The sequence below is a fragment of the Suricata suricatta genome, chromosome 3 (genome assembly GCF_006229205.1).
Source record: "Suricata suricatta isolate VVHF042 chromosome 3, meerkat_22Aug2017_6uvM2_HiC, whole genome shotgun sequence".
NCBI lineage: Eukaryota > Metazoa > Chordata > Mammalia > Carnivora > Herpestidae > Suricata > Suricata suricatta.
Window position 1 is genome coordinate 109,685,042 of NC_043702.1, and position 17,292 is coordinate 109,702,333.

The 17,292-nt window shown below is 40.6% G+C and overlaps 1 protein-coding gene across 2 annotated transcripts in view; it reads right to left on the reverse strand.

Annotated features, from left to right (window-relative positions):
- Positions 1–17,292, reverse strand: part of RGS7 (regulator of G protein signaling 7) — a 488,559-nt gene that overhangs the window by 241,215 nt on the left and 230,052 nt on the right. The window contains exon 3 of one of the 2 annotated variants that reach the window (XM_029934821.1): positions 12,299–12,395. In XM_029934821.1, coding sequence (XP_029790681.1) covers positions 12,299–12,395 — 97 coding nt within the window. Of the gene's footprint in view, positions 1–12,298; positions 12,396–17,292 lie in introns of those variants that run through there. The other variant, XM_029934822.1, reaches the window with a different exon arrangement.

Below are 17,292 nucleotides of genomic sequence, written 5' to 3' on the forward strand. Positions count from 1 at the left end.
CGAAGCCTACTTGGGATTCTCTCTCTCCTTCTCTCTCTCTGTTCCTCCTCCTCCCTCTCTCTCTCTCACAAAATAAATAAATAAACTTAAAAAATAAAATAAAAATAAAAAAGCTAAAGCTAAAATCAGCATTTAGATATTCCTTAATTTGTAATGTTTCTTCTAACATTCTGGTGAAAATAAGATAAGTAAAAGCCTTCCTTTCATCTTCGTCATAACAAATTGATGCAAACCATATTATAAAATAAATCATTTCCCTACAAATACAGAGAGAGCCCAATAAATGTCTAACCTCATCACTTCCCAGTAGCATTATAAGAAGAATTTTCTAGAACATATGCCAGAATGTCCAGTCAGCTGAGATTAGAATTCTTTGCTGTTTCTAATAACTTACTGGTGCTATTTTACAATAAGAGAAGAGTGACAACAAAGAGGGAGTGAAGAACCTTTCACAGCAAAGATAATTTAAATACCTAGTTAAGTAGGTGACAGCTCAGCTTCTCCTCTCATTCCCCTGTTTGGCTGACTGTGTAGTTATGATGTGCCAGTCGCCTTGTCACTTTGTCAGAGAGGGTGTGGCGAGGAGGTGGCAAAGAAAGGATGGGCTTTTTGCAAATGTTCCCGTCTTAGATCTAGTTAGCATCTTGTTTTCTCCAAGAATTTTTTTCAGAACTCAGATTTAAGAACTGTCAGTATTTTTTAGAGTACTTTTATCTTTCTTATTCACCACCCATACATTTCTTTTGAATTCTTGAATTTTCTTTGGGATATCATAAAAAAAATATTACAAGCATAATTTCTGCCAACATATTTTAGAATTAGTTTGAAAATCCATCTCTTTCTGAACTTCTGTATACCCCATGATATCCATTCCAACTGTAGATTAAAACAAATATTTCACAGTAAGCTGTCAGTTTCAGAAAGGAACATCTTAGACTCTTAGAAGCATCTTAGAATTACCTAGATAGTCCTAAAGGCTCCAAGAAAAACATTCCAGAGTACTCATTCTTATTGTCTTTAAACTGATTCCAAATATAATCAGGGTTAAGTCATACAAGGCATCGTGAAAGCTGTTCTCATAAACAGTTAGATACAAAATATGTACTTATTATAACTTGCAAGGCTTAGTCCATATCACCAAGCCGGCCCTTTTTTCTTCTTTCCCCTACAACTACCCACATGACGAAGTTAAACCTACAGATTGTGCCTCCACGACAGAAATAAATACGCATATAACCCTTAGAGAAATAAAGGAGAAGAGGCAGGACATCTCTATATTATTACATTTAAAGGCAGCTTAATTTTTAAGCTCATATACACCGCCCAATTTTCATTTACAGGACTGCGAACAGCAAAGCACCACAGAGAACAGTGTACATTGTTAGACAGCCAAGTTAATAATAAAATATAAGTAATGATTCCATATCATTGGGATTCTATAAATCTACATCTGTACTATACTATAAAATCTATACGATACAATATAACAATTCCTATTTCTATGCATTGGAGTAACTCAACATGTCACACCTTTTGGTATCAAGCATATTGAGAGGGAGCGTAGGACAGAGAGAGACCAAAAAAACGGTTAGAATAAATTCTAGGGAATTAAAATGCTTTTCTGAGCCTTAAGACTAGAGGCCAACAGAATAATATTCAGCCTTGGAAAAGAAGGACATCCTGATTTCTGTGACAATGTGCATGAGCCTGGAGAACATTATGCTAACATGAAATAAGCCAGATGTGAAAGAGCAAGTACATGATGGCAAGTAGATGAGGAATCTAAGTTCAAACTCCTAGAAGCGGAGAGTGTAACAGTGGTTGTCAGATGCTGGGGAAAGGGAGACATGGTACAAAGTTTCAGTTACACAAGATGACTAATACACTAGAGATCGACAAGATCATAGTGCCTGCAGTCAACAGTATTATATTGTACACTTAAAGGGTTTGTTAAGAGGGAAGCTCTTATGTCAAAGGTTCTTCTCACCCCCAAATAAACAAACACACAAACAAACAAAGTGGGAGGAAACTTTAGGAGTTGACGGATTTGTTTATGGCATAAATACCGCTGATGGTTTCACCAGTTTATACTTATCTCCATACTCATCAAGTTGTATACATTAAATACAAGTAGCTTTCCTACATCACTAATGCCTACGTATATAAAGTAACCTAAAGAGAAAAAAAAGACTTGAGGTCAGCCAAACCCACACAACTTACAAACTATTAGACAACTTTTCTGACCATGAATTTTGGTTTTGCCAATTGCTGGTAGGTCATTTATATGAAAGCACATTAAAAGTGACTAATCTGGGACACCTGGGCGGCTCAGTGGGTTAAGCGTCTGACTCTTTGTTTCAGCTCAGCTCATGGTCTCATGGTTTGTGCGTTTGAGCCCTGCACCGGGCTTTCTGCTGACAGTGCCGAGCCTACTTGGGACTCTTTCTCTCTCTCAAAAATAAATAGACTTTTTTTAAAAAAGTGACTAATTCTGATGAGAAATGGAATTAAGTTGCAAAAGAAGGGCAGCAATGAGATTCAACGTTTTAATTATCAACATATTTGTGATGGAAAACCTTCTCAAGCTAATAAAAGACAAAAGATAGCAATGCAGAAATGGATTAGAACTCCCTCTTAATTTCTACCATTTTCTCTTCTATTTGCAGTACTTGGTCATTTAGAACAGGCACTAGCCTTTCTGGCTCCTGAAAATTTGTTTCGTAAGTTCAATCTTCAAATATGTTAAATGCCTGATTGAATGGGGGCATTTTTATTTGATAGTTGCCAACAGGCAGTCCTGCAGGCTTTTCTGATCCCACTGGGCTGCTTCACAAGGCATGGTCCAATTCAAGTTTAATGAAAACTCTCACCATTTACAAAAATATTGAGAGTAGAATTCTGGTTTATTTCCTGCTATAGAAAATACCATTGGAAACACAGTAATTTCACGGTCAACTGATAGGAAAAAATGCAACTCATCCAATAGGTGATGGCTTATTTCACCATGATCTAGATAACTGAAATGCTGAATGTCCCAGAATATGAGAACATCTAAATGCCTTAAAGAATCACGGAGTTCCTGACAGTAAATACATTTCATTATTAACTAGGTTAATCTGTGGGGAGTAGGGCGGTGGTAGTGGACATTTCTAGAAATATTACCTGAGGTTTGGCCTGCCGTTAGTTTTAAGCTTATCTATCATAAACACAGTGATGGCTTCGCTCCACTGTCTTCTATAGTGCACAGACCATGATGCATTTTGATAAAGCAGATTAATGGAGGGTTTGGACCTCATGTGCTGATTGGTTTTCTTTATTAAGACTCCGACACCACTAGAAGATTTTTCCCCTGAGTGCCAGATTTCCAGTCACAGAACAACATGATTCTCAGTCACTTACGTGGGATCTTTATGGAAGTGAACGGAGGCCACAGTCCTGCAGGCCAGGCCTTAAAAAGTAGACATATAGGAACCACAACATATTCTATTCGCCTCTCGGTGCTCACACCCAAAGTGCACCGCTGGTCCTCTGATACTCTCCTTCCACACGAAACTCCAAAAGAGATCTCATATCCTCAGCTTCTAACCAACAAGTCACCCAGACCAGACCTCAGGTACTTGCTGTACTGCTAAGTACCCATGAATTCCAGAGACGTGTATTCAACACCTGGACACTTTACCTGGTTGCTCTGTGAGGGTCTGAAACTCAACATGTTCTAAACTTACCATCCCTTCTCCATCATCTCCATGAAAACAGAGAGAGAGAATTGCTGTATTTACAAGCTCATTTGTAAAAGGCATCATTGTGCATTCATTTTCAGGTCATAAATATGGGTGTCTTTGTGGGCAGTGCCTCCTTCCTTACTGGATCTAACCTCTCATACCCCCCACCCCGCCCCGCCCTCTTGAATCCTGCCACTGAACTGCTTTCAGTGCTTAAAGATTCTTACACATCTGATTTTTTCTTCAGTTCCACTGACCCTGTGGCTCAGGCTGTTAGAATCTCAGCTCCAGATCACAGCCTCAGCTCCCAACCTTGTTTCCCTTGTCTATAAACTTATATTTACTCCCTACATTTTCCCCAGACAAATTGGCATTACAATTTTTTGGTAATGCCATTTCCCTGCTTAAAATTCATCAACTGCCTCTGACCCTTCACAGGATAAGACTCTGATTCCTCAAGATTCTAACTCCTGCTTTCAGTTCTAACTTCCTTTCCAGACTCTCCACATGCCTCATCCTGTGTCAAGGTCACTGCAATTTATGAAGTTCCCTGAGCTTACTAGGCCCTTTCATATCTTGAGTTTTTGAACAACTGCTCCTCTGTTGTCTGCCTGTGATTCATCCTTTACAGAGAATCTTAGATGTCACCTTCTCCAAGAAATGCTTCTGACCCCAAGAGCATGGGTTAGACTTCAGACACTCCTCAGCACTCTGGGTTTACCCCAATATGAAAATTACCTCACCTTATTTGTCGGTCTCCTCACTAGAGAGTGGTCTCCTCAAGGACAGAGACCATGTCTCACTTCTCTGTATCCCCTGGCAAAATGTTCACAATATAGGAGCCTCCTGAAGCAAGTGTAATTTATTACTAACAAACAGAAAGCTACAGAACTTGATACAGCCAGCCCTAGATATCCACCTCAAAACATCATGGAATGAATTTCCAGGTTCTCGTTCATGTGATTTATATTACAAATAAAGATAGTATCATTAGATTCCAGAGAAAAAAATTTTTTACTTAATCACAATTTAAAGCCTAAAACCACTGACAAAGGTTTTTAAAAAATCCAAATCATTTACGTGTTGATAAAGCCACACAATAAACAGTGTAACTACTTTCACGGTTCATATGAATGCAAATATTTCCTGTATAATTCTATCATTAGTTACCCACTTAACAAATACGTAATGAACACCCCAGTTTTAGACATTGTTTTTGGTGCAGAGGTTACAAAACTGAGCATATGGAACCTCCTTATAGTTGACCATATTGTCCGGAGGATAGACATTAATCAAATACTACCACTAATGGGATTATAGCTATGTGACAGAATAAAGTCCTCCAAAAGAAAATAGTCTCATTTTATGAGAATAAATAAGAAAGGAAACTGGCCTAGACCCAGGTTGAGTGAGTCTAAACTGAAAAAAAGGGGGAAAGGGGAAGAAGAATTCCAAAAAAAAGAGGAAAAAGCCTAGCAGTGGAAAGCTCCCTTGGCAAGAGGGAGCGTGGTGACATGTAGGAGATGGAAAGGAGCCCCTGTGGCCAGGACCCCGAGAGCCAGAGAGAGTCCTCCGGGAGGCGAGGTCTGAAGGCAAGTAGCAGCTGAACTACATTTGGTTGGAAATCCTGTTCAAGATTTTATCTTAATTCTAAAATGGGAAAAGGATTTAAATGGATCAGATTTGCAATTTGAAAATACCAGTGTGGCTGCCCCACAGAGAAAGATAGGGTAAGGAGAGAGTGGATGTAGAGACCACTTAGGAATCAATGCGATAATTCAGGTGAGTGGAGATGACAGTGTGGACCTACAGCAATACAAGAGCAGATAGCAAAGAGCCGATGGATTTGATAGCGGCTTAGAAGAAAAAGTTGACAAGACTTGTTAACAAAATCGGCATGAGAAGACAGGGCTGTAAAAGAGGTCAAAGTGACTCCAAAGTGATTCCAGTATTTCTGGCATATGCCATCTTTCCTGAGTCAGGAAATGGGGAAGGGGCAGTGGAAGAGACATGAATTTGTTTGGACATGTTGAGTTTGAGGCTTCTTTGGGACATGCATTGCATAAGGAGTTGGATATGCTGGGGTTCCTAGAAAAGATCTGCACTAGAGGAATAAATACATTTGCATGAAGTTTGTCATTAAAGCTCTGGTCATGGAGGTGCTAGTGAGGGAGAGAAAGTATCGTTAAGATTTTCATTGATGCTTCATCAGTCTAGCTTTCTTGTGAATAGTCTACTCTGTTTTGTTCTCTTCCAGTAGTGCTTTTCACACACTTTCCCCCCACACTGGGTTCTCTGAATTCTAGAATGTATGTGGAAAGGAAGCGTGGACATCATTACGTGTAACTTCCCGTGTTTCAGCAGCAAAGAAAGTGCAGCTGTTTTCCCCAGGTCACAAAGATGCCAGAGGTAAAACAGACAAAAGGTCAAGTATTTTTAACAATCATTCTGGTTTTTACATGGAATGAGGACATGAGGACATGTTGGGAGATAAATGTAAGCATTCCCAGTATCCAGAATCCTACAGATTCTGATATGAGTTCATGCATTGTGATGAAAAAGCACAGGCTCTGGCAAGGGACGAAACCTATGGGGGAAACACACCACGATGGCAAAACAGCAGGGGGATCTTGAGCTAAACTGGTCTTGGTGTGAATATTAGTCAGCTCTGCAAAACGGACTAATAACCTGAACTCTCTAACCCCCCATTTTCTAATTACCTTCAAGTGTTGTAAAGAATAGAACTGACAGACTAAGAGCCACGAACCACATAGAAGGCCTTCATATTACTAATATTTTCCTTCAAAATAGAAATAAATGTTTTCATCCATTATATATGTGATATATAAAATTAATATAATATATAGTATAAAGTGTACTGTGTAATATATAATTACCTAATATAAAACTAGCAGTTATTATAATTGTCAATATGATACATTAGTTGCTGTTTTAATATAAAAATCAAAACAACAAACACTTATAAAAGAAACCATTATTGGGGCCCCTGGGTGGCTCAGTTGATTAAGCATCCGGCTTCGGCTCAGGTCATGATCTCACGGTTCATGGGTTCGAGCTTCGCGTCAGGCTCTGTGCTGACATCTAGTTCAGAGCCTGGAGTCTGCTTCAGATTCTGTATCTCCCTCTCTCTCTGACCCTTCCCTGCTTGCACTGTCTCTCTGTGTCTCTCAAAAATTAAAAAAAAATTTTTTAAAGACCATTATTATTAAAAAGAAAATCCCAATGCTTGATTCAAACTCTTAAAACATTAAACATTGAAGAAACAATTATTTACCCCATCAGGACTTAAAAACTATTTATTTTTTATTAGACTCTTAAACTCTATAAATATCCATGATTGTAAATGAACAAAAAAATCTACATCCAAATAATATTCAATATTATTATAATGTAATGTATTTTCCAGAAATAAAGCATTCAAAAAAGCCCTATTCCAACATTTTGTTGTTAAGCAACTAAAAAACTATGTGTCCATCACCTTATGAATGGATCAAGAAGATGTGGTATATATATACAATGGAGTATTACACAGTAATGAGAAAGAATGAAATATGGCCATTTGTAGCAAGGTGGATGGACCTCGAGGGTGTCATGCTAAGTGAAATAAGTCAGGCGGAGAAGGATAGATACCATATGTTTGCACTCATAGGTCTAACAGGAAAACAGGAGAATCCTAATGGAGGACCAGGGGGAGGGGAAGGGGGAAAGAGAGTTGGGGAGAGAGAGGGACGCAAAACTTGAGAGACTATTGAATACTGAAAACGAACCGAGGGTTGAAGGAGGAGAGGGGAAAAGAGGTGGTGGTGATGGAGGAGGGCACTTATGGGGAAGAGCACTGAGTGTTGTATGGAAACCAATTTGACAATAAACTATTTAAAAAATAAATAAATAAATAAATAAAAAATTAAAAACTATGTAATTGTTTAGTTCATTCAAGTATGCATGTAGCCATGGTTAATGGTATAGTAGTAAAATACTATCAAAGATGGACCAAATGTAGAAAATGTAAAATTAATCATTTTCTCTTGTTCACAAACTTGTACTCCATCTGGATTTGGATCCATATTCTGCTTCCATCCAGAGTTTAAATACAATGGATTTACGGCTGACAGAAGTGTCACAGTTCACTTTACCCAGGATTTTCAGGCGAGAGATGAATAAACACTGTACGTTACAGAATACGAATTCTAGGGCAATAGCTATGTCCTCAGAGTAAGGCTATGAGACTCATTCAGAGAAAATCTCCAGCAACATCTGCAAATATTATATTTTTAGCTTTATAGTTATTTTTTTTCCATCTTGAGGATACAATTGTATAAAAACTGCATGAGCACTTTTATGATACTCTTATGCAGTAATATTTTGGCTTCATCTTTCATTTTATATTGTGATGGAGAGTTTCAGTTCCAAGGCAAGACGGAGTCCCACTTGAATGGTGAGGATTTGGGGCAAAACAACTCCTAAGTACACAGACACTTCTCAGATACTTCTGGATTTATTCTTCATCTACCTTTAAAACATGACTTGAAGCAAGTTATAGTATTAATCCCCCTAGTCTCTTTGTTTCTCTCGCTCGCTCGCTCGCTCGCTCTCTCTTTCTCTCTCTCTCTCTCACACACACACACACACACACACACACACACACACACACACACACACTAGACTAAAAGAACAACATCAAGAAAAGACAGACAAAAAGAAAAACAATTAGAAGAAAAAAGAAAGTAGATATGTCAGTGATGAGTCAGGTGAGAAAATACCAATGAGATGTTCAGTTTAGCAATGAGCTTCCTAGAAACTAGAGAAAACAAGAAAAGGAAAATAAAAGTTACACATTTCTTACTGTTTTTAAAAAGGAAAACGTCAAGTTTATCTTCAAGGACAAAATGTTCTTAGTATTTATTATAGAAGAAGTGTAGGTCATGGGGCCTCTCATAAGCAATGCAATGAACATGATGTAAATATCCTCAATTTATATTTTGCAAAAGTTAACAAAGTAGTATGTAAATAATCAGTTCTCTGCACACTCTAAAGGTTTCTACATCATTATACCTTAACTTCAGAAAGGACCGGGTGGGCTTGATTGAGGCTGGATTGTAGTAAAGAAAAATTATAATAAAAACCAGAGCCCTTGAAAGCCCTAGAAAAATTGGGGCGCCTGGGTGGCTCAGTCGGTTAAGCCTCCAACTTCGGCTCAGGTCAGATCTCACGTTCGTGGGTTCGAGCCCCGCGTCAGGGCTGACAGCTAGCTCAGAGCCTGGAGCCTGCTTCCGGTTCTGTGTCTCCTTCTCTCTCTGCCCCTCCCCCTCTCATGCTCTGTCTCTCTCTGTATCAAAATAAATAAAATATTTTTAAAAATTAAAAAAAAACATTAAAAATTTAGAAAGCCCTAGAAAAATCAGCACAAGCAAGTTGGCGACTGCACTCAGAGCCTTAGACCAAACACAGGTGTGGCCTGGAGCTCAGTTGGTGCTGCAGCCCCGCTCAAGACATACTTCTTCAGCTTCAGTGTTAAAACCGAGGTTCTGGCTTAGGGGGTCCAGGGTAGGCCTACATACTCTGTCTCTAGTACGTTTCCGGGTAATGCTAACACAACTGATCCCCCGACCATGTGGTGAGCCCCAAGACTCTAGGGAGCATCAAGAGTGACCTGGAAGAGCTGGATTACTGGTACTTGCGATGCCCTTGCCTGGTGTGACACTCCACAACAAGGTGGACTCCCAACAATCACGCCATCTCCTCTCACAAACGACATCACTCATTCATCACAACTGGTTTCCGGTTCTGCTAAGGACATTGAAGTTAGTAGATCTCGTGTCCTTAGGAGCTCTGTGGGAGAATACGAGGCCCTCCTCGAGAGCAGAGAGATAGGAAGGCAGAGGAAGGAGAGCAAGCAGCAAGTGCCAGCTGGGCCCACGAAAGAACACAGGAATTAATCCCAAATCACGGTAAGAAATGTCAGGGGAGGAAAATTACCACAAATACCAAAAACTGCTAGTCAAGCATATGTGGCTTCACACCAATATAATTTGGGGATATTAAGACGAAGAGGTTGGTAAATACTAGACATAATACTATTATGCCAATGAAACCTAGAGCAAAAGATCTCATTAAACCTGTGAGGCAGAGAGCTCCTAAAAAGTTCCTAGGAAACGCAGAATGATAATTAGAAACTACATTAATATGAAATGTCCTGGATATCCTCTCTATGTAGTAACTACCATTGTTGTTTTATGTTAATGAATATTCTCCATCTATATGTCCAATCTTACCTTTAAATATTTTTTCTTTTAGAGAGAGAGAACAAGCAGGGGAGGGACCGAGGGAGAGAGAGAGAATCTCAAGCACAGCACAGAGCCCAGTGCGGGACTTGATCCCACGACTGTGAGATCATGACCTGAGTTGAAACCAAGAGTCAGACGCTTAACCAACTGAGCTGCCCAGGCGCCCCTCCAATCTAATTTTTAGTTAAGATACTAATATCGCCAAGCGAGGGCTCCTCCAATACGATGCTACATCAGAATAGTATGAAATTGCATTGGAATTGTTTGAGGTATGCTGCTTGAAGAACTCAACTGAAAATTTTAGATTTACTATTAGAGCAGGTAACTCAAACCTGTAGCCCAGCTTCATCTGATGAGCTAAACTTTTCTTGTTCAGCCATTTTCGTTTATAGATATTGTCATTAAGAACTCCTCAACCACAGGGCCTTTACACAGGCCATGTGTCGCTGACTTGACCACAGTTCCCAGGACAGATGGATAGGTGACTTAGAGCACTTATCTGCCTGGAATCGGACTGTATCTGGGGTTGCAACCCTCGTAGTAGAGAATTTAAGGAGGTAAATTATCTCATAGGTCATCAAAATATGAGTAATTTTCGTATTTGTGTTTAGATATAAAGTTAACTTTAAGTTGCTGACTGCAAGGAGCTCAATATTTCCTAGCAGATATAGGAGATATCTTATATTTGTCTTATAAGACGAAGTAGAGCATAAAAACTGCTATTAGAGAAGCAAAGAATAAGGTTTTCTTGAGAGCACAGATAACGAAAGCTCCAGATGGTTTTCTCCAAAGAACTCTCTGAACTAGCAACTGAAGAATGGACAAAATTCTGCAGTCAGAATGACCCAGAAGTCGGGAAGTGAGCTGGTGAGAAGGGAAGAGATGGAGTCAAGCCCCAGATGTGAGAAAATACAGGCTATTGTCAAAGAAGAGCAAGGAACTGGAACAAGTGGGCATGAAAGGAAGTAACAAGAAAAGGAGGCATATTTGGTGAGAGCCAATGTCATTCTATTGCAGCTTTTGTCTGGTCTCTGTTCTCTCTCCCTTTCATCAGAGAAAATGAAGCCACTAAACATCAGCATGTAGGGCCGCCTAGCTATATTCTGCTAATTCTTACCCTTGCACCAAGGGGGAAGGCCTGCTGACCATGGCTCTTTTCTTGACCCTTGTTCATGAAGAAGCACTGCAGAACTCTGTTTCAGGAGCCCCGTCAAGCACCCTTCCCCCATGCGCTCCGCACCGGCCTCCTTACTCCGCTGGCTCCCTGTGAAGGCCCTGGCCTGTGTGGTCCTGTCCACTCTCCAAGCCGTGCTAGCCTCGGCTCCACAGGCCTAAGCCCCATGACTCAGGCACCCCCAGTCTCGTGGAGCCAGAGAACAGACCGCTAACCTATTCCTATCCATCCCTCTAGGGTCTTTCTAGTGACTTCTAATCAGACCTGTGGGATTTGCCTATTTCCGATAACGACTCCTTTGTCTCACAGTCACCCAAGTGCAAAACAAAACTACCGCCACTGGGTCATATTCCCTAACAACTGTATGCCCAAATATTCAACATATCCTCATGTTTCCCCTGTATATCCCTTCACTCAAGGATACCAGAACGTTGGTGCCCAAACTATTCCTGCACAAGCCTTAGACCTACCACAGTGACAGCAGCCCCCACTGAGGCCCAGTTCACCCTGAGCGCCTCCATCACAACGTGCTCTACGAGAGTGCGAAGCACCGTTACATCACAAACTCTGTGGACTGGCTTTCAAAGACCCTCATCCCCTGATCCAAGCCTGTCTGCTCCATCTCTACAGCCCTTTACACATCCTCCCCCTGGCCACCCCTGGCTCTGCACAGCCAGCGGGGGTGCTTGGGGCTGACAGGACTCCTCACCTTTCAAATTCAGCTCACCACTGCAGTTCAGGAGCCCCTTTCGGACCCCTCACTGATTTTTTCATCCTCACAATCTCTACATATAATCTATACCACACTGTTTCATATATGTTTAATATCATGTTCTATTATTTCACATTCGCTCATTATGTCTTTGCAACTGACCCAAAGTAAAATAAGTTCATGATTTTTACTTGCTTTTTTTTCTTCTGGTTTTGTTTTACTACCACCTCAAGGGTCCAACATGATGTGGAACATGACATGCGTATTTTACAAGGGTTAGTGGATACATGAGTTAGAGAGTTTCAACGCTGAGTGACAAGAATGGATTTGAATACTCATGTCAAAGGTGCTGGAGAAAGCAGGGCCGTGCTGAATGCGCACTTACCAGAGAAGACGCTAGGTATCTTGGAAAGAAAGCTTTTGACGGTACGAATAGGAATTCCATTTTTTTCATCCTGCATGCGTGCTATGACGTCTTCCATCTATAATAAAATAATTAAAACTTTGTAAAAGTTGAACTTTTTAGAAATATCAGTTCTTACAATTACACCAGTTTTCCCAAACTGAGTATAATACCACATTCTTGCCTGTCTACACTCCTGGGAGCCACATCGGCCTTGCTGGATGACACAGTCACAGCGAAGAAATGGCAGACATTTGCACAGCTCCTGCCATGAAGCAAAACTGGTATCTCCTTCTGTTATAGGCTCATATTGGGAATGGGACTGCTGTTATTGATTAGGCCTCACAATGTTCCAAGTCAGACTAATACTCCCCACACAGTTACCCCATAAGCAAAAGTATATTCCTGCCCCTGCATAACGGATTTTAGATCAAAGCGCTGCAGATGTTTGCCAAGAGGCTCTGCTAATGAGCCTTGCAGACCCAAGACATAAAGGGGGCTAAGAACACAGGAGTTACCATTAACTCTGGCCCGGAGAAGAAGAGCCTAACTTAGAGATAAGTAACAGACAAGGGCCAGACGTAAGTTGCTGCATATATCTTTGCTAATTGGAGCCACAAATACCCTCCCTCGTACTGACTTCAGCCATGAGGATGAACAAGAAACTAGAAACCCAGGTGCAAGGTCAGCACACACAGGGCCCCCTTGTGCTTACATCAAAGAAAGGGCTTTCTTTAGCAACTTATTAATAAGCATTCTTGCTCTTGTGATTAATGAGCTAGATAAAATAACTCCTAGCCTATCTATAAACAATTTGACCTATGTTTTAATTTTAGTGTTACTAACTTTACTAATAAGTATATTATCCTGTTTTTTACTAAAAACATCTTGTTATTCTCTTGGTTGTAAAATTTACTTAACCTTACTGTAAGTACATTACATGACTCGATTATAACCTGTCAATTAAAAACAAAGTTATAATTATTGGCAAAAAACCAACGTGTACAAAATAAGATAGGTTTGCTACTTTCTTAATCTTAGGGACTGACACCACGAATGAATTGGGATGGTTCTACAAAAATACTTCCGTAAAACTTGTTTCTGTACACTTTCGATGATCAAAGCCTCTTATCACAACGAACTGGCCCCTGTAAAAAATTTCTATTTTCTGATGTCATGTTATTGCTTGACCAAAAAAAAAAAAAAAGGCACCAAAGCAGACGGAGCCAAGACGGCTGCCTGGTGACCAAGAAAGGAACCCGAGGCCCTCTCACTCTGTTTCGCTGATGCCGTCCATCCTTTCAGGGAGACCTGAACCTCCTGGAGCTGGACTCTGGCACTACGCTTTGTCATAGTATTATTTTTAGCTTAGTTAAAAGATGATGGAGAAAACGGTAAGAAAAGTGGCTATTTGAAGCTCCAGTATGCTACTAAAAGGAATTCTGTGCTTTGAATATAACCTCTCTCTCTTGGTTTCACATTCTTTAGTTATAAAGGTTGACATCAAAGAGTGTTTATTTTTGAAGCTGTCACAAACCACTGTCACAGCAAAATTTTCACTTCATTAATGATACTGCTATAGAACTCAGTGCGGAAAAAAAGAGAAGCCTTCAAAGTATCTGTGTGGATTTCCTCTGCAATCAAGTGTTTCTATGATTTGGTTTAACATAAACTTCAACCTGCCTAGAAATTCAGGACCAACTGCCAGCTACTGCAGCTTCTCTTGCCCAGTCATGTACTCAAGGGTGATCCAGACAGGCATAAGACAGAAGCAGCACTGTAGTTTTCTGCCCATTCAGTGAATTCCACTGTCTGTGTTTCAATCTGATTAGTGCACTCTCTTTTGCTTTTGAAAAGTTTTTGCAGTTTTAAAAAACTGTGCTTTACAAAGCCTAACGTGGGATTTAGTTCTGAATTACATTCATGCAAATCATAACCCCTGTGTGTTTCTAAACCCGGGACCATACACACAAACACACAGAAGTTGTATTATGGAGCTCAATGTCCATTCATTCACTGACTCAGCCCACAAAGGGGCTGATCGCTGGCTCTAGACCAGACTTCCCAATGGGCACAGTGGAAACGAAAATGAATATAATACAGTTGCTGTCCTCAAAAAAGGGTCATAGTCTATATTGAAAACAATGGTGAAATGTGAGTAAGGTCTGTGGTTTGGTTGATAGTGTTGTACCAATATCAATCTTCTGTTTTTGGGTATTTTGCTAGATATATTAGCGGAAGCTGAGTAAAGGGCATCTGGGAATTCTCTGAATTATTTTTGCATCTTTTCTGTTTAAAACTATTTAGGGGGGCCTAGGTGGCTCAGTCAGTTGAGTGTTCATCCGACTTTAGCTCAGGTCATGACCTCACAGTTCATGGGTTCGAGCCCCGTGTCAGTCTCCATGCACAAAGCCTTCAGCTCAGGTCATGATCTCACAGTCCGTGGGTTCAAGCCCCATGTCAGGCTCTGTGCTGACAGCTCAGAGCCTGGAGCCTGCTTCGGATTCTGTCTCCCTCTCTCTCTGACCCTCCCCTGCTCACACACTGTGTGTGTGTCTCTCTCTCAAAAATAAACGTTAAAAAACTTAAAAAAAAAAAAAAGCAGAGCCTGGAGCCTGTTTCAGATTGTGTCTCCTTCTCTCTCTGCCCTGCCCCCCACTCATTCTCATTCTCTCTCTCTCAAAAATAGACATTTAAAAATTTCTTTTAGCTACTTAAACAGAAAATTTTAAAGTTTTAATTTTAAAAACTGAAAATTATTCCAAAATAAAGTTAACAAAAATCCCAGTCTAAACCTTATATCAGTGAATTACCAAATTCCCAACAACACAGCTTCAGAACGGTTTTCAAATAAGAACTCTTATCTGCCTGGATGAGACTGACTAATATGAGAAACGGTTCCCCAGAACCTGGAGAAGGGGGAAGAATGCGTTTCTGACTCAGCCTTCCTTATCTGCATGTTTGTGTGAGGTAAGCAACCTCTCTAAGGCTGCTTCCTCCCCTGTAAGTGGCGATAATAATCGTTATTATTCATAATAATTCCTTTACAATGTTCGCAGTGTGGGGCCGGGGGTGGGCTGGGGTAAATTATTTTAAGGTTAAATACAACATATGTAAATACCATACATAGACAATAAACCTTGGAATTCAAATATCCACACACACCCCAGTGCTTAGGGATGTTTATTTCCCACCCCTTGTGTTTTGGCTTGTTTTTTTGTTTGTTTTTCTGCAGGGGGAGCGCCCCGGCCCCAGCCCCCCCACCCTTTTGCCCCTCACACCGGGAATGGGCTCACCTTCCTTCCACTGGGAAGCCGGCCCCTACCTGCTGTGTGAGAGGCCTGCCCTAGTGAGTGAGTTCAACTGATCAGGACTGGGTTTCAGGATTCAAGGTTATGTGTGCACATTCTTCAGGAGCAGCTTCATCTGTGATGCAGGTGATGCTGTGACTCCTTTCTGCCTTACACTGTAGTTGTGACTCAACTCGCTCAGAAATCAGGAAATGAAGGTGTTCTCATCGGCCCTCCAAAGACCCTAACAATAGCTAAATCACTTCATGTAATGAACACATCTAAGTATAGAAACACGAAAATAGTCATACTTTTATGAGTTTTTGTTCTGTTACTGTTTGCCCTTCATTCACCTGACAGTGTCCAGGAATGAAGAATAAGTTGCTTTGTGTTATCTAGAGGCAGCTGTAAACCCTTGGATTACGAGTTTAACAGTTGAAATCAGGTCAGATTAGATGATGTGGAAACCTCTCCAACACCGGTTAGTGCCTCCACACCCCAGGATAGGGCAACATTCACCTCTGGGCTGAATGAAGGGTCATTGCTATGAGTAGACGTGTTTTCTCCACAAAGTCACACCACCTCTCAGTTCTCTGGATCCCAAAGGAATGAGACTAGGAATCTGGGAGTTGAAAATGAGCTCTGTGGTTGTATTTTTTTTTTTTATGTTTTATTTATTTTTGAGACAGAGAGAGAGACAGAGCATGAGCGGGCAGGGGCAGAGAGAGAGGGAGACACAGAATCTGAAGCAGGCTCCAGGCTCTGAGCTGTCAGCACAGAGCCCAACGCGGGGCTCGAACCCACAAACGTGAGATCATGACCTGAACTGAAGTCGGACACTCAACCGACTGAGCCACCCAGGCGCCCCTGTGGTTGTATTTTAAAAGTTTCCATTTTTCTGAGCCACAATTTCCACAATAAAAAAAAAAATAAACTCCATGTAAAAAGAGGATGTGTGTTCTAGACTGAAAATGTAATCATCAAAAGGTAGTCAGTTGTTTTTTTCTTTATTCAGGTATGATTTATCCATGAAGCTTACCATGGCCTAGAATGAACAAAGAACAAACAACAAAACAAAAGCCAAGCCAAAGACAAAAACGATCTAGTTTCTAAAAGCTAAAATTCACAGTTCGTGGATTCAAGTCCCGTGTCGGGCTCTGTGCTGACAGCTCAGAGCCTGGAGCCTGCTTTGGATTCTGTGTCTCCCTCTCTCTCTACCCCTCCCCTGCTCACACTCTGTTTCTCTCTCTCAAAAATAAACATTAAAAAAAAAAACCATATCCATCTTATTTAGCAAAGTTTTCTTAAGCATTCACTTGTAGTCTATTTTTATACTAAGTATGGTTTTAACACACTTGGTTATCTCCTTTCGCACTATTTGCAGCGGCAACTTGGGTGAGAAACAATGTTAAAAGCAGACAAACTAATAGAGAAAGTGAAGCAGCAAGAGGGATGAGAGAATACATAAAGTAATTCCAATAAATACTAAACCTCTGTGGGGCAATTTAAATGTAAGGTCAAAAGACTCAGATAGCTCCAACATTCCAAAAAGAAGATACATACACATCTATTGATCGATCAGTCTATCATCTGCCATCTTCACCACAGTGCCATTGGGAAGGGTTAGATTGTTTTCACTCTCAAGCCCTCGGGTGCGGATCCATCTACAAAATTACTGAAGTCTGG